General features: G+C 41.7%; 2 protein-coding genes across 2 annotated transcripts; both read right to left on the bottom strand.

The window, feature by feature from the left end:
* Nucleotides 1-3,026: 3,026 nt before the first annotated feature.
* LOC143008121 (arrestin domain-containing protein 3-like) lies at nt 3,027-4,991 on the bottom strand. Its single transcript, XM_076159730.1, has 4 exons — nt 4,848-4,991; nt 4,105-4,201; nt 3,675-3,931; nt 3,027-3,353 (listed from the first exon to the last, which is right to left on the bottom strand). Exons 1-4 carry the CDS (start codon nt 4,989-4,991, stop codon nt 3,027-3,029), a joined length of 825 nt encoding a protein of 274 aa, XP_076015845.1.
* A 2,300-nt stretch (nt 4,992-7,291) lies between these two features.
* LOC143008089 (arrestin domain-containing protein 3-like) lies at nt 7,292-12,154 on the bottom strand. The gene is made up of 6 exons (XM_076159682.1): nt 11,788-12,154; nt 11,630-11,687; nt 10,543-10,687; nt 9,277-9,373; nt 8,677-8,933; nt 7,292-8,587 (listed from the first exon to the last, which is right to left on the bottom strand). The coding sequence occupies exons 1-6, from the start codon at nt 12,041-12,043 to the stop codon at nt 7,892-7,894; spliced, it is 1,509 nt and encodes a 502-aa protein (XP_076015797.1). The 5' UTR covers nt 12,044-12,154; the 3' UTR covers nt 7,292-7,891.
* Nucleotides 12,155-21,249: the final 9,095 nt, after the last annotated feature.

Raw genomic sequence — 21,249 nt, 5'->3', positions numbered from 1 at the left:
TCCACATGGAAGTTCAAAAGCCATGGAAGTTATAATAATCATTAACATTTTAATGGTTGACAAAGATACTTGTTGCAGAAAGTGACTGCAGCAGTGGGAACATGTACTGCTTATACATGAGTTGCACACAGAGTGAACCAACTATTAATTATTATATAATCCCATATGAAGGCTATTCTTCTATTTCAGATATCATTGGAGTGTGCAGCCTATAACCTTCACATCACCGATCCAGTAGAGTTTCATATGTGACTATCTATAACTGTCAATGTCAAATCATAGAGTTTCGGACCACCTTAAGGATGTGTCGGTCCAAACACCAGATTTCAGTGTGTATGGGCGACCTGTTTTGGCTGACAGCGGTTTGTTGTTCTACTGTTGTACTTGTGTATACCGGTTTGGAAAAACCGGCCTACACAAGTGCAACCGATTCATACAACCTTGGTGTTTACAACTACGATGGGCAAAAAAAGTCTGTTTACAACCGGCACATTAAGGCTCCATGGACTACCAATTAGAACTCAAGATCATAAATCTGTTATAAGGAGAAAACAGCGTTCCAAGCTGAATAGGATTGTCCACTCGTTAAGGTGAGAAATGGGACAGCTTTTGGGGCCTGCCTGGTCACATGATGTTTTTCTGCACCATGATGCACTGCAAAGAATGCCAAGGGCCTATTGTTTCCAATCAAAATCCAGTGGAGACAGCTTGGTATTAAAATGATATTGGACAAAAATCTTTTTCATTGAACACAATTCTGATCCTTTACCAGTTGTGAGGTGCAAACATTTCTGCTCTGGAAGGGACACTCGTGGCAGCAGCCCCACGATTAGGACACAACTGCCGAGAGAACTGAACCCTACTTTTGTTTTTCTTTGGAGACTTGTTTTTCTTTATTGTTGCCATCACAACCATCACTATTGTACCTATCTTGACAAGTAAGGTCAGTTTCAAATGCTTTTCTGTATCTAGAACCAAGTTGTGTAAGGGTGTGGAATAACCAACCTTTTGCCTGATTACATCTAACAACTAAGCAATGCATTACATCATCTTTTTTTGATGATTTGTCCAAATACGTTTGATTTAGCGAATTGTGTATGAATACATGTATACAGACAAGTAAATGTTTATCAACCCTCTGGAATTCTGCATTAATTACTCAAGTCGACTCATTGATTTATTATACCACAATAAACTGAAAAAACTTTTAGCCAGCGATTTCAATTGATCAGATTCTTGTGGAGGGCCTTATTAACGAAAAGCAGGATTTTGAAATCAGTGCCGATTTTAACAGGGAGCCAGTTAAGCTGATGAAGAACAGGAGTGATATGATGAAAGGAGGGAGTTCTGGTAATGATATAGGCAGCTGAATTCTGGACAAATTGAAGTAAATGATATTTGACGGTAAGCCCAAAGAGGATAAAGCAATTGATGTAACCAGGGTGTGAAGAATGGCAGTGCTGTTAGGTGTAAGCGATGGGCAAAGATGAGTAATAGTAATAGAAGGTAGATAATAAATAAAAGAGGGTCCAAACCAGAGCCATGGGGAACACCAGTAGTACTTGAACCCGAGTGCAGCCAGAGAGATTGGATCTGAACCAGGAAATCTGGTTAACTGACCCTTACTGAAAAATTAAGTAAATTATTCCATACAAACGTTCCCTTCAGCATTTTTTAACTTAAACTCAGTCACAATTCAATGCGAGAAACTTGAAATTACTTGACCCATTGGAACTGACGTAGTCATGGTAAAAACACATTTTCATCTTTTTGGAGCAATATATTGCCGTTTTATTTACTTTGGGTGGGTTGTCTTCGGGGGACTGACAGCTGCATAGAGATTCTTTAGTTATTTACAACACCAGCTATTTTAAAGCATGACTGAGCCTGTGTCCCTTAAATTGGATCTATCTCCAGGCACTGTTAAGACATTTGAGTGTAATTGTTGGCTGTTCCCACCTACATTGATGACATATTTAAGATGTTATGCACATGGGTTCCTGTAGGAAGCACGGCCTCTGCTAATGTACTACTACTACTACTAATTGATGATGATGCAAAGTTAATGGCTCAATCATGCGTTGCACCCGGTCAACACACTCGTAACTGCGCTTTTTTCGTCTCCTGGACGACACGCTGTGTCGATTAAAAGTATCTCTGGTGCGCCTTCATTTTGTCTAAGAACCTTTACACTCTAGCCTCCTTCCAAGGCACCAGTGTTACTTTTCCCGTTACTATATCTCCTTCCCAGAAAGTTGACTCTTCGTTCAGCGCGTCATACGTCGGCGTCAATTCAATCGACATCGTCGACGGAAGTCGCAGGGTTAGGGTTGATTCCTCCTAATGATGATGACTTATGTTTTAGAATCCTAATGCTCAGAAATCACAATTTGAAAATATTGTAAAAGTGACAGACATGACAACTAGCAAAGCAAATGCCATTAATTCCAAAGTTCCTCTCTTCTATGAAAATGTAATATAGTTAGTTATAGTATAGTAATTTTATGAAATTCAATAATACAAGGACCATAATTACAAAAATACAATTATGCAATCTCCAAGATCTCCTATGTCAAGCAGTTCCTCTTTGTATTTTGGTTCCTGCTTTAGTTCTACTATAGCTCATTTTAATAGGGATGAACTAGAGCGACAGTAAACATTTTTAAATAACCATAGTTACTGTCAATGTCCGTAGTGCTTTGTCAACAGCCTTTTACATACACAAGACATTAAGTATGACATTCATTTTATAATTCAAGCAGGGGCGTATGAATGTACAAACCTTGATCTAAATCCAGTTATGTAAGCTTGGTATAGAACTATTAAAACCGTCCCCCCGAAGTTTGCAGTTATTATTTATTTACAAGTTTCACAGACGGCACAATGAGTTAAAACTGCGTTTTAATGATCGGTGTGAAGTGCCTAATTGCTTAAACACCCATGTCACCTTTTAATATATAATTAACTTCCCTTTTTGATTTGTTTCTCAAATTGGTAAATTTTACAGAGTCTGTCTGAGGAAATCATTAAAAGATGGTATAAAATGGGAGAGCAGCGGGGCTTTGCCAATGTTCTGATGCTGACGATGATGGAAAATCTGTGGATGAAGGACCGTAGGGAGTCATTTGCTGTGGCAGTTGATCGAGGGTGGGGTCTCCATAAGCACTGCATCCTGAGTGCTCAGGATGTGGTTCCGCAGAGGCTAAAGGAGGAGGGAAGTCACTCTTGCTCTGGGCCTGAGCTGTGTCTGGACCAACGACCCCACCAGGGGCGCTGTTCATAACATGTGCAGGCACAATGACTAAAGGAAAGGCAACCTGCGGATTCAGGTGGAACCTGATGTCCAAATACACCTAGGAAAAGAAAACAACAAATACAGGGAACAAGTAATTTATGTGCCGTCTGCCTGCCTGTCGTAGCTATACCATAACAGATGTAATCTGATTTGCATCAAATTTGTCGGGTTGACATGCATGCATCAACTTCTTTTCCTTCAGCTTGATGGTGCGTTCTAATAACTACTCCGACGTTTAAAATGTGTAACTAATTAAACACCATAGTCATAGTATTTTCCCCTGGATATAGGCCCCTTCCATTTGCCATTTGCATTTACAAGTCAGTCAAAAATCAGTTATGGCACGTGTGATGCATCTCTGAGTGCATTTCTCGTTTACCTTTAGGAAGTAGTCCACTGAGAGGATTCCACAATTATGGATAGGCCAAGCCATCTCATGAGGAGTCTTCAGTGGGCAACAAACAGTTTCCTCTGTTTGTGGTGTGATTGGTTCCCCCACGGTGTTGCATACACCATCCTTCATGATTCTTGTCTTGCCCATAGCGCGGTATATCTCTCTCTGTATTAAACAGACTCTGGGCCTCATTGTTCTGGATGATGAGTTTGTGACTTTGGCAACAGCAACCACAGTTTCACCTATCAAAAACATCTATCTTTATGAAATTCTTTTATGCTTATTTGTGTTGTACATTCCGTGGATATTAGTGCCCAAAGCAAACACTTCCAAATATGAGGTATGGATTATGCCTCCATTACAAACACTTGATGACATACCGAATCATATTACTGGTATGTTAGAGTGGCGTTACCTGGGGTGCAAACGTTTCTGTCAATTGTAACAGCCAGTCGGACTTTTCCTTTGGTGAAAATCCCAATCTCTTTTTCCACTGAAAGAGACTTGGGACGCTAGAATCATATGAGGAATCATTACTTCACATCAACTCTTGCAGCTGAAATTGAACGATTAGAAAATATTGTCTCATCACATCGTCACATCATTGGTTCTCGATTCTGACCCTCCAGAACCACAGCACTGGATTGTTTCGCCATGGCTCCCATTAAATCAGCGGTATCAATGTCTTAAAACTCCTGCTGTAGTTGATCACATTTGACAAGCCCGGGGGGTTGGGGGTGCAAAATATTTAAATACTATGAAAACCAGTTATTAAGATGAACCAAACCTGCAAAATAACTGAGTGAACTTAATTCCTCCAAATGAATATTCACCAATACTAACTAACTCCACCATCTTCCTGGTCAGACATATAATTTAACCTTTGCTGACATTTACACACCCTGCATCTGAATCCCTATTTATTGTAGAAGATTAGAAATGACTAAGTACACCTGCTTGATGTTGGACAGGATTTCTTCAATTTCCTGCATTCTGCTTCGAGCACCACTCTACTCATGCTAATGTCAATCACATGGCATTGTGCTCCTCAAAAACAACAAATTGCACCGAAAATCCCAGTCACAGATTCTTGGGGCTTTGTAATTGTAAAATTAAGAAATCAAGCTATATTATGAATCCTTATAGTGTCTGATAAACGATTACCGTGGAAGTTGTTGGAGTGGAGTTTGAAACAAATTTCAGCTCCTGCTTCGCTTGACATGGAATCCACCAGCTCCTAGACATCTTTGCTGTAAGGATGTAGGCGATCATTCCGTGAGTCCCCTTGAAGGATGATGGCATGTTGCTGCAAGACGGAATCAACCGTACAATGCAGATGATTGCAGCAGCTACTGTTGATCCATGCAAAGCATCGGAAATTCCCACTTACCCCTGTGGTATTTTAAGCTCAAAGTCAAAGCGATGCACGCCTTTTGGAAGTACATTGTCTGCAAGAGACAAAACGTGATTGACACCTCTACCATCAGGTTGTTGGTGATAGAACATATAATTTTTATTTCCATCAATGTACACAGACTAGTAAATGTAAGTCAACCCTCTGGAGTTCTGTATTAATTACTCATCAAATGAGTATTAAGATTTGTGACATACATCATTAATGGACCAGGCTGGAAGGAAGTATGTCACACTAACTGATAGAACCTCAAATCAGCAGCAATTATTGCCACATACCATTTCCTGCAAATACTGATCAGGCTTGCATAACAGGGAGGAAACATTTAAGACGTGGCTCTCAGTAAGTCGGCTCCCAACACAGCATCACTATTGGAGTATTGCTTACCGAATTTTAGCTAATTACTTCTTGACATTGTGGGATCAAACGGTATGAATGGCATTGGTTTTCAGATACATTAATTTATTATGCCACAATTAACTCGCAGAAGTTGTAACGCTTGTAGCTAAAGATTTCAATTGATCTAATGCTATCTTTGGAATTAGAACTTAAGCAAATTCAGGGTTTAGAATCACATAGTATTTGGTCGTCCTATGTAGGTTACACATTACTTTGGCCTACCTTCTGTGTTTTCTCCAATTAAGTATTCTTTGGCTTTAAAGTATCTCCTGTGTGCGCAGTAGGTTCTTGTCTCATCTCCATCTCCCTCCGTCCAGTTTACTCGTGCGTCTCCTGTGGCTTTCACAAAGAGGCTCTTAACTTTGGTCTGCCGTCTTAAAGTAAAACTTATAGTTCCAGTTAGAGTATCTCCCTCTGAGACCGTGCCTTTGTCGTTGCGAACATTGTAAGCCAGACTGAAGTCCTTTACGAAACACATTGTAAGTTGAACTTTTCCACTTGTGACAGAGGATCTGATCGCTGTACATGTGAGTCCTTATTACACTCTGCTGGGTTTTATCTGGCCATGGCCGAAGAACGAGGTCAATGGAAAACTTCAACGATGAACTGTGTCAAGCAGTTGACACACGACTTGACTGAAGTCTGTAAAATGTGCTGGTCATAAAAAATATTGCTGTCCTTTATTATATAGTTCTTATGAGTTGGAATGCTGCAGGTTATAGAGATGTTTATCCTTGCTGATATACTCAACCTTCAGATAATAAGTTTCAAATTGTTCCAAATACAATGTTCCGAACATATTCAAGGCATTAGAGAGTCTTTGTGCAGAGAAACAAATAAGCGATATAGGTATCGGGATTCTGCAAAGTGCAACCCGAATTGAACCCATGCCCATCCTCTGAATAAACCAACACCTGAGACACACAGATCAGGTAGGATTCTACCAGAGGAGGTATCGCCGATAGCCTCTCAGGTTACCCAGTACTCTAAACCGGATCATTCGGGTAGCGGTCCAAACATTTTTTTTAATGTGGATGATCTTCCAGAAAACAGAGCAGAATTATGGATTAAACACTGGCTAAAGGAAAAACCGTCTTCTCTTCTTCTGTAAAAATTGATCCAAAACTGATTGAAGACAAGAGAGAGCATTCTGTAGGAAGATGTTGCATGATGCCAAAGGACAACCAAGGTCAATTATGATAAACTTTCTCCGCTAAAGACTTCCGAGAGTGAGTGCATCACGAGGATGAAACTTCTTCCTCCAGTCAGAACTGAGGGAGAGAGAAAGGCAATACTCGAAGTAAGACAAACTTTTGCTTTTGGTCTTTGCGTGAGCTAACAAGATATTGGTCATGGATTGTTTCACCTTGACAAACACCTCTTCTCATAGCAATGTATTTCTTTTTCAATTTATCCTTGAATCCCTTTCAATAAAACAATGACACTGAAACGTATGGTGAATGAATGATCCCAATGATAACTTCATGTTCAAGAATAGCGACCCGTCATGTCAATATCACAAGACCAATTTCAATGGTTATTTCAAGGTCTAGCTAGCGACAATTATGTACAAGCTTTTAGTGCATCCCATTTAAATATCCATGTTAACACCATCACTGTCAGGTTAAAGGAAAAGCTAAATTATTAGTGAGGGTCTGGACACCTATCTGGTAACCTTGCAAACTACTACTACTTTCACTTATCTAAATGTGGGCTCCGAAAAAAGAAAAAAAAGAAAGTGTTTGTGCCTGATAATGATAAACAAACAAGAACACTGGGATGTAGTGGTTGGTAATATTGGTATTTATTTGTTATATTTCTTATATATATCCCCAAAAATATCAGCAAAAAACATTGGCAGTGTATTTATATAACAAATCGCATACAGGTTTGCAAAGTTTTTAAGAACAAAAGACAGTCGCAAATATTTTGGACACAATAAAGGCAACAGAGTGATACAGTCTCTTGTCGACCTCAAGTGACCATGCAACTTTGGCCTTGTAATTGATTGTTTCATTGATCTAAAAGACATTGTCGTACAAAGTTCAACTGGCCTCATATCACAAAAACCGAGGTAGAGAAAGGAGATGTAAACGATTAGGGGTTCACAAAATTAACTATTGTGGGCAAATGAACTCAAGGCACATTGTGTCCTGATGACTGAAGCCTGCGTCACAGACTAACAGCTGCACAAAGCCATTTAGCATCTCGACTTGAAACATAAAATAACTGCTATTGTACATATTGCACTCAAACAGTTGTTCTTGCAGGTAAAACTCACAGTGACTATAAATATTGCATAAGGAGATGTACATATGAATTAACATCGATGGGCTAATTCTTCATTTATTAGTACTCTACATAAATTACTCATTCATCATATGGCGCCTTACTTTGCACTGGACCCAGTGGTAGAATCTCCAGTGGACGTAGGAGGGAAAAGGGACAAATAGGCTGGGGGACCTTCATCTGACTGAGACAGGAAGTCAGTGTTGGTCACTGCTAAAGAAGAAGGCATGTACATTGGACCAGTTGGAGTTGCATTAAACAGAGTTGAATTATATGAGGGTGGGAGCAGCTCTGGGGCAGTTGGAGGTGACTGGAACGCTGGGGCCGATGGGGCAGGTTGATACTCCGGGGCGGAGGCAGGGGCGAAGGAAGGTGAGGGAATAGCTGGGGCGGATGGGGGCGGGTGAAATCCCTGTCCTGCAGGGGGAGGATGGTGCACGGGAGACGTCGCTGCAGATGAAAATGGCGAACCATACGGAGAGGGACCCCGTGGCAATGGGTTAGAGTAAGCCCCTGCCATATGTGAAGGCAGTAGAGGGTACATGGGAAAAGGACCAGCATGCATCTGTGGGTTATTTGGGTATGTGGGTGGGTTTGGTGGGTATCCGTAAGCACCTCGACTGGGGGACACAGGTCTCATAGATGCAGCAGGAGGACAGAAGTCACTCCTGCTAGGGCCCCCAAATGCCTCAGCTGGGTACTGAGCCATAGCCCCACCGGGCCGGCAGGATTTCGAAAAGATGATTATTGGAAAGTCCACCTCTGGGTCGAAGGAGAAACTGATGTCCAAATACACCTGGGCAACAAACAAACAAACAAAACTATTGATGCCTTCACTACAACATTGTAACAAACATTTGTGTCAATGGATCTTAGGTTTCATACTTTCAGTTTGTATTCCACAGTGATGAGTTCACAGTTGTGCATGGTAAGGCTGGTATCTGTAGGAATCTCCATTGCACACCTGACAGTGCCCTCTTTATTGGGCAGGATGATGTCACCTGCCATTTTGCTGATGCTCTTCTCTCCGTGTTTTTTACTGCCCTGAGCACGGTACAACACTGTCTGTTTTAAACTGAATTTGGGCTTCACGTCTTTGGAGGACGAATTGCTGACTTTTACAACAATATTTATAGTATCCCCTGTGAACAGAAGACAACAATTTGATATTCGCAATGATCCAAATGCCATATACAGTTGTACAAACACCTTGAGCTCTACAATTTACATATAACCCAGTGATTCACACGCGTCAACAATTATTAATAGGGACATTATGAACAAAATGGACCTAATTAAATGAAGTGCATGTTTCCTTTACATTTCCGTTGTGAACTATATACACAATATTTCATCTTTGTCCACTTCAACTTCTTCAGAGCAGTTTGTCACTGAATTACTCAATTTGTTTCTGTGATGACTTTTGACCAACTTAACTAGTTCAAAGAGGATTTTTAATGTGATCAAAGGTTAAAATGACAATACCTGGAGCGTACCCTGTACGGTCAACAGTGGCGTCCATGCGCACTTTTCCTTTTGAGAAAAGGCCCAAATCTTTATCCACGGTGCCAAACTGCTGCGACTAGAATAAAACCAGGATGGCCAGAGATCAATTAAGGCAAGGCAACTTGATTTATACAGCACATTTTATTTATGAGGGAGACTTGATTTGCTTCACGTAAAAACATCTTTTTTTTTTTGCAATTTGTTTTTATTGAAGCAAACATTTTGCATGACATTGCGCATACAATTTTAGGATATTTTGGAGATCATTTTTTGTATAGAAAGAGGGGGAAATACAGTGAGAGAGATAGAGAAATTCTACCTCGGGGTCTACATATAAAGTTTAACAAACGATAGTAATAAGAATACAACCTTCCTTCCTTCTTTCTCTCTCCTCTTCCCCCTCTTTCTGTAAAAATGATCTCCAAAATATCCTATAATTGTATGTGCAATGTCATGTAAAATGTTTGCTTCAATAAAAACAAAAAGCAAAAAAAAATAATTTTAATTTAAATGAAAAAATACACTTCAAACTGCATTTATTAAAGTAAATACTGTGGTGGGGAAACTTCTTTTCTGGGGGCTAGATAAATTATTTTAACAAAATAAAACATAAATTAAGGTGTATGACTTACTTGCACCATGATTTAACCAAGGATTAATTTCAACCAAGTTAATTACTAATAAACTTCTATATGAATAAAATACTGTACTATCTTTCTACTCAGAATAGTGCTCTTCTTGTCAGTTTGAATTTTGACCTACTAGAGGCAATGCAAGGCGGTGTGTGTGTGTGTGTGTATGTATGGGCTCAGATGGCACTTGATCAAGTGAGGCGTGTTTGGGTGTATGTGTGTGTACTAGGAAAGCACTTGATCTGAGTGTTTGTGCATGCTCAGGGCATGGCAAGTGTGTGTGCAGAAGCATTAAGCTTCAAGTGCTCTGTCTCAACCCAAGCCCTCCTGTTGGGTTTCAGCTTGGATGCCGCAGGAAAGTTAGTTTTAAGAATAAAGAATTTGGGTTTATTCTTAGTTGTTCAACTCTAGAGCAGCACACCCTGTTTGTTGCATTAAGGCCTCCATAGCATCTGCCATCCTTAATGATGGTAGCACTGAGTGTAATCTGTCTAAATGTTTCAATTGCTATGGTTTACCCCAGTGAGATATCAGTTGACCCAATATAAAGTAACGGCGCCTCTACATTCAAATCCTGGAAAAGAGAATCTGGCATCTGACGGATCATTCTTACCATTAGACGAACGTCTGGAAAGCACTTTGAAGCAAACGTTATCACTTTTGCTGCTGTGGTGTCCATTCGCCAGCTTCTGGAAACTTTGGCTTCCAGCAGGTACACGATCCTTCCGTGACATCCTTTGAAGCTAGACGGCATGCCCCTGTAATGGAGAACCAGCAGAAGACATGATCTCTTTTCAGTCCACACTAAACACCAACGTCATCTGACACTTCAGCGTTTTCAACTCACTACAACAATACAGTGCGAGAAACCTGGAATAACTTGAGCCTTTGGAACTGATTTAGTCATTTTGTGAACACATTGTCTTCTATTTTGTACCAATATATTGTTGAGTTATGAATTTTGGGTATTTGTCTTGTGAATTTCATGAGACAATTTAGAGTTATTTACAATACTAGCTATTTTAAAGCATGGCTGAGCCTGTGTCTCTCCAATTTGATGCAGACACAATTAGGGTCCTTACACTTACACTTACTACTGAGACACTCTGGCATGAAACGACTATTGAAACGCTCTTACACTTAGTATCGAAACACACATACACTTACAAATGAAACACTCTTACGTTCACCGGTGAAATACTTGTATACTTGCTAGTCAAATCATTTGTATATGCTATTGAAATGACTTATGTGTGCTAGTGAAATTAGGTATGTATGTCAGTGTTTCAAATGTGAATGTAAGGGCGTTTTAGTAGTAAATGTAATATAAACATCAGAACAGCAGAATAAGCTGTTTGGCTTTGGCAGAGAAGATTTGGCAAATTTTTCATGAGTGCAACCCACATACTCAGCTGTGCTGCTCATCCAACAAATGCATGTTCCTTACAAATGGGGAACCATTTTAAAGGGAACCATTTAAAAGGGAACTAAACAGGCTTTCCAACGGTATAAAATGGTTTGCCAAGAAGCATTGTTACAACAGAGAAATAATCTACCAAACGCAAATTTCCGAACTTTTTGTTTGATGTTTATATGAAAGTTTCTTTAGTGAGTGTTAGTAATTTTTAATTAATTAATAAATGAACAGCTGCAATAGAAGCCAAGACATTTGTGTGAAATTGTCGGATGGTTCCACTTACGTTGATGGTATCCCTAAACTGAAGTTATGCACATGGGTGCCTGCAGGAAGCACAGTCTCTGCAAATGAAATAACAACAATAATGTAATAATAACTAATTGGTTTGACGCTGCAAAATGAATGGCTGTCATGCGTGAGCACACACACTCGTAAACGCACCCTTTGAGTTCTTTGGGGTGAACAACTGCTTCGCCTTAAACAGCCTCCGGTGCGCCGTGTATGAATGGTTATGCTCGCCTCGTTTTTCACTCCAATGCACGTTTGCGTCTCCTTTCAGCTTGACGAAGAAACATTCCACGGAAGTCTCCTTTTGCAGCATTAGCACTACTTTTCCAGTTATTGTATCCCCTTCCGAGAAAGTCGATTCTTCGTTCAGCGCGTCGTACGTTAGCATCAAGCTATTAATCGAAGGCATCGTCGAAGGAAATGTGTCAAAACTTTGCAGGTGAAGTTACGTAGTCAATTGTTAGTCTTGGCCCCCGGCATGTATCACAGCAGGACAATCCTCACTGAGGGTATCATGGCGTCTTGTTATGTTTTGCGGAGTGGAACACGCCCAAAGAATGCAAAGGCGCACATTCATAAGACCTCTAGCGCCATCTAACGTGCACAGGAGAAAACGCACCGCTAAAACTCCTTATGTCTCCAAATGTTTTAGAGCAGAAATCACATTCGCACATCACAATCACATGCAAAGACAGCAAATGCCCTTATTTACAGCGTTCCTCCCCTCTATGAAAATGTAATAAATATAACTTGAAAAAAACATTATAAAATATGACTGACTGATGATTGGATTAAAGAGTGATACAAAAATAAAATACAAAATAATCTATTAAATACATGAAATATGATTTCAGTTTTTTCCTTATTTTGTCTTGAAAATGTCATTAACTTTGATTAAATGCTTCTTAAAGTACTTAATTAAGTTAGAGATTTCTTTTTTCTCTCTCCACAAATTTACATGCATACAGGGGCGGCAGTAGCTCAGTCGGTAGGGCTTCTGCTTGGGAACCGGAGGGTCACCGGTTCGAGTCCCTGCCAAGGTGCCCCTGATCAAGCCACCAAACCCCAAACTGCTCCCCCCTCTGTAATGGGTGGTAATGTAATGTAAGCGTCTGCTAAATTACCATAATGTAATGTAATGTAATACAGGAGACGGCATATAAGAAACACTTGTCAGTATTGTGCCGTGTTCTTGTCACTGCCACAAACCTGCATCCTTCACAACTACATCCATGATTAAAAGGAAGAAATGACATATATTCTGTGGACCACAGTGCGCTCTAATGGCAAGTAATGAGTCTGTGGCAAGAGGAGATATCGCACATACGTGAACACTTACATTCATCCATTAGCCACAGAAAATGGCAGGTTAATACTACACCAGAGGATGAAAGCTTTTATGTGGTTATGAATGGACTAAAAATGTTTAATGGTTCTTTTTTTAATGATGATTAAGAGCTGTAGTTTTTCATATAATGCTCCCCAGTTGCTGCAGACTTCTTCGGGTCAGATGATTATCAGAGATGTCATGCGTGTTGGGAAGTGAATCTCTTCTGTTGCAGATAGAGTCCATCTCTTTTCCTGCGTAATTTCCTTCCACAGACTCATCATGCTTGCTCTACAGCTTGTTTCTCTCTCATCGTTATGTTTCACTATATAGGGAGGGCGTCCCATTAGAAGGACCAAAAACAAACACCAGGTTATGTATTCTGTATGATGGGAGAAAACAAAACAGCATAAGACCTCCAGATATGGCACAGAGACACCAGATGTCTGCACAATAAGGAAGAGAACATGTTCAGCAGAGGAATATGTCCAGGGAGGTGAGATATCTTTTACAAGCATGGACTTCCTGGCTAAAAGGTTTGTGGTGAGCAGTGCATGAAGGCCCCGGTATGCTTTCATATGAAGAAGATCTTTCAGGAAAGAGATAGGTGTTGCACGGGTCAGGATGAGTTGCAACACACACACAATCAGTCTGTCAAGAGTTATCCTATATGGAAATTAAGGGAGTTAAATGAGAATTTTTACGGTCTTAATGCACTTTTTGCGTGATCATCCTTATGTGCTTTTGTGGCGTAGTAGAGTAGAGCTTTCTATTTTTGAGACAGCTTTACAACAAACGACAAATAAAAGCTTTAAACCAAAGCAGTATTGGTATTTTCTCAAGCAATTGACATTTTAACAGGAAAGTGGCCTCTTGTTGGATGTATTTTGCACAGACGACACTGTTCCAACTCCTGCTTTGAGATAATCAAGACTACAATCTCATTCACATGGTTCCGTCAACAAAAAATCCTGTAGCTATGGAGATGGTTACCCTGGCACTGTGGGAGTGCAGGGAGGGAGAGGTGGGGGGGGGATACCAAAGTCTTAGCAGCGAGACAACCTAACAACAAGACAGGAAGCACAACAGTGGACGAAATGGAGACCACAAGATTATGTCCTTTAACTTTGACACAGGTTGGTTGTTTGTCGCTGTGTGCTGCTCAGCATTTTACTATTGTTACTACTTTTATTTGATGTGGTGTGTTTGTGCAGAATTCCAAAGCTGTTCCCATTGTCTGCACGATCCGGGATCCTTTTGGTTTTATATTAATGTATTTTATTCATGTATGGACACATGACTTCAGAGGGGAAGCAAAGTGTGGTTGGTACCTAAATAACCTATAAATGCATCTGTTTTTGTCCATTTCCCTTTAATCACAAACAGCAGAAGTTGAGACTGAAAGGTGCAGTGACTCTAATTCAGCATTCCAGCTTTTGTTTCTTCCATTGTTATGTATCTGTTGATGTGGAGGAGGGGCCCATGGGAAGGACTTAAACAAACACCAAGTTATATATTCTGTATGATGGAGAAGACAAAGCAGCATAAGACCCCCAGATATGGCACAGAGACACCAGATGTCTGCACAATAAGGAGAAGATGCTCAGCAGAGGAATATGTCCAGGGAAGTGAGATATCTGGTTCAGGCATCAGGTTTGTGGTGTGCAGTGCATGAAGGCCCCAGTACGCTTTCATACCAAGTAGATCTTTCAGGAAAGAGATATGTGTTGCATGGTCAAGACGAGGTCATAAATGCTCTTTTGGTGCCCTCAAGGCAAACTTGTTTGTTTGTATTTTCAAGCCCCGATATCGCCCCCTGGTGGCAGTGGGTGCAAATATCATTTGAATCCAGTGTGTCAGTCTTAAGATTCTCATATGAATTACTTCTGGTTTTGTGGAAAAGTGAACATAACATGGCTACACATGCAAGAATAGAGGTCTCTGATCTTTAAGATAAAAAGCATATTTCAGGACACAGGTCAGATAGGATGCCATGTTCTTCTTCACTTTAAATAAACGTATTTTCAAATATGTATAAAAAGGCAGAAGCTTCTATAAGCTAAAATATGGGAAGACCTGGTGAAATATGAATTGGTTATAGAAAGGACATTTTGTGACAGAGTGTGGAAGAGCATATATGATGCCTTTTATAGAGGTTTGTGTTGGAGCTCAGAAAGGGGGGTTGGAAATACTGGAGGTGTGTGTGTGTGTGTGAGATACAGAGGAGGAGGTAGGGAAGGGATTATATATTAAGAAATAATGGAGCACTCTTATCAGATTGCAGTAATATAAGCAGAGCACAGTGATAAAATGTATTAATGAAATAACAATATCTTTTATCCCAAATAACAAGCAGAAAAGACAAAATACACATTTCTTTTTTGCCTTGCGTCTTTGTGAGAATACTGGTATTAACTGGCCTCTGATTTGTCCTGTAACCTGCTGGTCCCCTCATCCAAAGAGCATTAGGATATTGATACCAGAATGAAACCCTATCAGCCTTCCAAGGTTGTCACCTCGTAAGTCGGAGAAAAAGTGCAATATTTTAACTCCATGAGCGCAGCCGACACTGAGAAGCCCCACGCCTCGCTATCCATCACCCAGATGTGTTCCTCATCCACGTTTTATGGGAGCCACTTTGTTTAAGGGCTTTCTGTCTTATTTATATCCATATTTATAATTCATTCACGGAATGTTCATCATGACATCAGCTCAAATCCAACCGGTAGCGAGTAGGAAACGCATATGTGAGCGAGGCAGAATTATAATTAAACTTACGAAAAGTAAGCAAATCAAATCCTGCTCAGGGCCTTCATTAAGCAAGGGACCATCCTGAAACGTATCTACTGAAGAGGAAGATGTGTCTGTCAGACAGCACCTGATGGCAGCATTGGTCCGTAATGGACTGCAGGCAAACAGCAGACACGGCTCCGTATCGCGTCAGGACCCTGGCACTGCACTGCTGCTCGTTGCCTGGTGAAGTTTCTTTGCTATTCCTAAACAAATAACCAGCCACACAGCGGTCAACACGGATTGTGAAATGTTCTGTAAAGCTGCACGGAAGGTAAAAGTAAACACTATTATAAAAGACTTGTTCCTTTGTAATTGATCCATTAATGGCAAAGACTTAAATCACATCCCTTAGTAGAAGCTCATTAATCTATGCCGTGTGTGTGCTCCTGGTTGGATAGGTTGTATCCCTGCATTGGGAGAAAGGGCGCCTTGGTCAAGTCCAGTCTTTATTAAGATTAATGAACAGCTTGACATTTTTAGTCCTCTGTCTGAATCGATAATTTTAATACTCATGAGGGCCAATGGGGATCTAAGCTTGCGGAACACACATTGTGGCCACAGGGCGCATGTTAAATGTCCAAGTGGTAATCAATGCAAAGAAATTAGCTATTGATCCCTTATAGTTTTGTAATAGGTTATCTATTGGTTTGCTCTTTCGGAAAATTCCAATATCAGTCGGATGGAATTGTGTTGGTAATATTGCTGTGGGGGGTGTGTGTGTTTGTGTACGTGTGCAGGCATGTACACACAAAGCGTGCACGTGCGTAGGCTTTGTGTGCGTGCGTGTTCTTGCCTGGGTCGCATTCTAATTAGCACAGAGGGCAGATTGTAAATAAACATGTTGAGGAGAATATTGGTGATCTGTATCAGAGCTGCAGTTCATTACAAATGAGGCTGAGCCATTCTGATTGTTTGCGACCAACGCTTGCTCAAAATGATTCCACATTTATACACATTTAAAACAAACTTTCTTTTGCTTTGTGCCTGGAACATATTCCTCCACGTCTTCTACTTGTTCCTTAGGACATGCAGCTGGATGTGAACGAGCCGGAGAGGACGGGTGTGGACCTGCTTTGCTGGGGTAGCGGGGAGCTCGGCCAAACTGGGCACGGCAGGCCGGGCAGGGTGGACGTCAGCCCAGAAGAGGCCCATCTGAGAGACTTCACGCCGGCCAGGCTGGGCGCAGTGAAGCTGCTGGCATGTGGGTCCAGTCACTCCATCGTGGTCACAGGTACAGTTCTTACAGGCTACATTTTATCATGTTTATGGTCTGAAAGGTAGTAGTTTCTCATGCATGTCACATCTGAACTCGGTTTGTGATTTAACAGAATGTTCCTGGGTGTTAAGTCGTGGTCAGGTCTGATTAACAGCTTGTATTTTACGTCATTTGGCCGGAATAGAGGAAACATTGTTGATCAGATGAAACTGATGGCTCACTTATTCCTTCTTCCTTTGGACGTTCACAGTGGTTGAACCTCCAGAGATATCATTGTGTTTATTCAGTTTCTTCAAGTTATTTTGACAAGCATGCAGTACCCAGCCTGATATACAGGTGAAAGACGTGATGAAAGCTACCATTACCCAGCAAGGCTTTAGAAGGTTTACAGGACAATGAGCTTGCGTTGTCATTTGATCAAAGGAAGTGTAATCCACCGAAGCTCATAGAGTCCATTAGCAACCGCCATACATAGTGTCTGACAGTTGGTTGACACGTTTGTCCAAATTCCTCACAGCACTGCCAGAGTACGGGACAGCGTTGGCGTCACACTCTGACATTTTCAGACCCAGCAAGCAGATTTATGTGTGTGGAAGACCTTGTATGTGCTGCGTAGGGTTGAAACGCCTTTAAAGACCCACACACACAACATCAAGTGTCTTCCTCTCTGCCCATGAGGTAAAACTGCCCTACTTATTTGCCAATTTGATAGAAACCCCGATGACAGGAAGAGAGGAGGCTCCTTGAGTACATTAGCTCGCAGTAGTCATAAATCAGTAACCCAGATAAGTCTTATAGATCACCCTAACACAGGGATCCTATACCTTCGACCATCATTACAGGAAAAAAGAGGTGACACGTGTGATTGATTAAAATGGTCCAGGCTTGCTTGGGCTAAATCATGTTAAGTGATGTGACATTGCAGTTTCACATATCATATTTCTGTCAAGACAATGATGGTGGAAGGCATTGTCAAGGCATGATATCTGACAACGGTCGACATCTGGGGGGGACCGAAGGAGATTTATGGGAAGGTTTTAGTGGTCTGAGGGAGATGAGGGAGAGTAAAAAGTGCTCCTTTTTTGTGCATTGTCACTTCCCGGGTGACTGTAAATTTCACTCCGGAGCTGTTGGGAATCGGAGACATTTACACATCCTGACAAATTGCCCGCTGTAAAAGTATTTACTGGTTCTTGTCTCCCTTTATTCTAGGCCAACACACAAACACATAGCCACCCAACCACCCACCCACCCACACACACACTCACACCCACACACATACACACACACCCACGGAAATATTTACCCGCGGGCAAATTTATGTGACACGCGTTTATGTGGCATACCTGAGCTCTAGCCCAAGTGCAGCCATAATAGTGTCATGCTGAGAGTACTGGTCCGGTGTTAATGTTTTAATATAAGAGGTCCTGAGTAGGTCATAATGGTTTTATATCACATATACTGTCTCCCATCAGTGGCAGTGTGCTCCAGTCATCCTAAGGAAAGACTTATTTTATGGAAGAAAAGCTTCCAAGAGAAAACCATCAGGTGCACATAAGGAGAAAGAACTACAGTACGAGTGTAACCCAGACACACACACACACACACACACACACACACACACACACACACACACACACACACACACACACACACACACACACACACACAGAATAAGCTGTTAACTGTATAAAGGTTATCACCCCGGCGATTATCACCAGCCAGCATTCGATAATCATCTGTAAACAACACTGGCCCCAGGGCTTGTTGTCATGGTGAACTTGTACCTTGCTTGTATAGTATGTCTATATGTTTGTTGATGTTGTGTATATACGTTGAGATTGTGTGACAGCAGAGTATTTAGCATTCTATGTTATAATTCTGATGCTATGGAAGTCGTTTGGACAGCAGTTCTTCTCTTTGTTATGATGCGTTTTTGTCCGTAGATAAGAATGTGGTGATTATCTTTTGAGAATTACTTTTTTCTTACTGGTTATTTGCAAAGTGGTATACATTGCAGCCATTGGGTGGCACTGTGAGACTGCCTATAACGACGTGAGGCAGAGGAGGGTGGGTGGGGGTGGCGGGGGAGAAGGGGGAGGCCCTCACTTACCTCACACTCAGACAGAGCTATAATTTACTAATAGTGCGGGAGCCGCCATTGCTGTTATCTTTTAATAGATTTGTACGGGGAAAGCAGGTGCCTGTTGTTAATGTGTCCAATTGCCCAAGTTGCCTACGGAATTTAGGGCATCCATCACTGTCGTCGGCGGTGACACCCTGTCGTTCTCCTTCATGCGGCGGGCCGGCCGGGCTGGGCTGGTAACAGATGAGGCTTCTCTCTCCTCCAGACGCCCACAGTCACACAGAGACGACCGCCATACGTGCCTGTACATGCATACACACACACACACACACACACACATCTATGCCGCATACACACACACACACACACACACACCCACACACACACACACACACACACACACACACACACACACACACACACACACACACACACACACACACACACACACACACACACACAGAGAGAGCCATACCGCATTTTAGAGGGCAGACTCATATCTGCGACAGGAAATAGATGTATATTCATAAAATGATTATGAAAAATAGGCAAGTGCATATTCTGTGGGAGAAAAAATGATGCGGGAAAAAAAATCTCAATTTACTTTGCACCCTACTGCTTTGAGTTCCTGACTCTCCATCTGCACCCTTGAGCTTAGCCAGGGGGCACCATGTGGCCTGCAGGTCTGCCCTTCGCCCTGGAGGTCTGCCTCCACAGCTGTGTGTCTTTAGACTAGAGCTGAGAGTAAGTCTGGGGGGGGGGGGGTGCAGAGCGAAGAGAGGTGCCTGCTAATGCCTTGTTAGGGCTGTTTCAGTTGCTGGGTCCTAGTGGGGTCAGTGTCAGGACTGCTTTAGTCCGAGGCCCTTGATCTGCTGGATGCCAGATGAATGGAAAGACTGGTGCTGGCCGTTTGGGACCAGCCTGAACTTCTTACTCCCATGGAATGTTGTTACTCTGATGCAGCTGCTTCAGTGTTCTAAGAAGATGAAATTATCTTTTTTTTATATGTAATATAATGTTTCATGCGATGTGAGGCTTGATATCTTCTAGTAGTCATTACATTTTATTCATTTTGTGACGGTAGGTGCTCCATATATATATATAGAGAGAGAGAGAGAGAGAGAGAGAGAGAGAGAGAGAGAGAGAGAATGTGAGGTCCTTAGCTCGGGGCTTTGATATTCCTTCTCCCTTTTGTTTCCCTCCCTGTTATTCCATCAACTCTGTCTCCAGCATGAGGTACTCACCCGGGTTAGGCCTCAGAGTCAGGTGTTAAACAGCATATGAGGGCTGTGACCCGGCTTCCTCACCCTCTTCTTCCTCTGTGACATCTCTCTTAACATAAACCAGAGACCGACGCTCTCACTGTAATTGTAACCATCGCGTTACCAATCCGCTGTTTTCCCAGTGTTTCCCCCCACATGCCGTCGATAAGAAACCGCGCCGTTTGCGAAGTAAACATTCCTCGGACCCTCGTCTTATTCCTAAGATACGAATACATCATTTTTTCCCCTCAATCGCGAACACTGAAGTACTTTGAAATAATGTAATGACATCATGCACCTGTTAGTAATAAAGACCCAGAAGGCAGTCTGGAGTTTCTTTTTAAGTGCATAACGTTGTACCATTTGTCAGTAAATGCGAGTTGTGATATTCTTCAACTCACCATAAAACAACCCTTCATAAACACAGGCATGCACATATCTCTGTCTCTTCCATTTAATGATGGCCATTAAAATAGATTACAGCAGACGTAGTTTTGCTCTGAATTACTCGGTCCCGAAATCCAATACCTTTTTAGAAACAAATAAAACCTCCCAAACATAACAGGAACGGACAATTGACCCGCCGTCTACCCGAGCCTTATTGGTATTCGGGGCACAGTTGCATCTTGGCAGAATTAAAGGCAGGGTGGGGCAAACTGAGGGAAAAAAGGGACGGAGGTGGAAAGACGGACGGACGGACAATTCCCCAGGACAGTCAGGAAAACTGCGTTGTTAATATGGAAAACCTATTTTCTCCCGCCGCCTACCCCCCCCCAGTCTTTCTTCCAGACTACGCTAGCGGGCAAATCCACCTTTGCCTGTGCGTTTTATTGTCTTGTTTAATGTTTGTCAAAGGGTCCAATACTCAAAATAATCCGAGGAAAGTATTCTCCATCCCCCCTGCATGACAACTCCAATATGTCTGATTTGA

Source organism: Genypterus blacodes, unplaced genomic scaffold (assembly GCF_046128005.1).
Source record: "Genypterus blacodes isolate CSIRO-AG114 ecotype Tasmania unplaced genomic scaffold, CSIRO-AGI_Gbla_v1 ptg000099l_1, whole genome shotgun sequence".
NCBI lineage: Eukaryota > Metazoa > Chordata > Actinopteri > Ophidiiformes > Ophidiidae > Genypterus > Genypterus blacodes.
The sequence above is the reverse complement of the archived record's forward strand: the minus strand, read 5'-3'. Positions and strand labels throughout refer to the sequence as shown.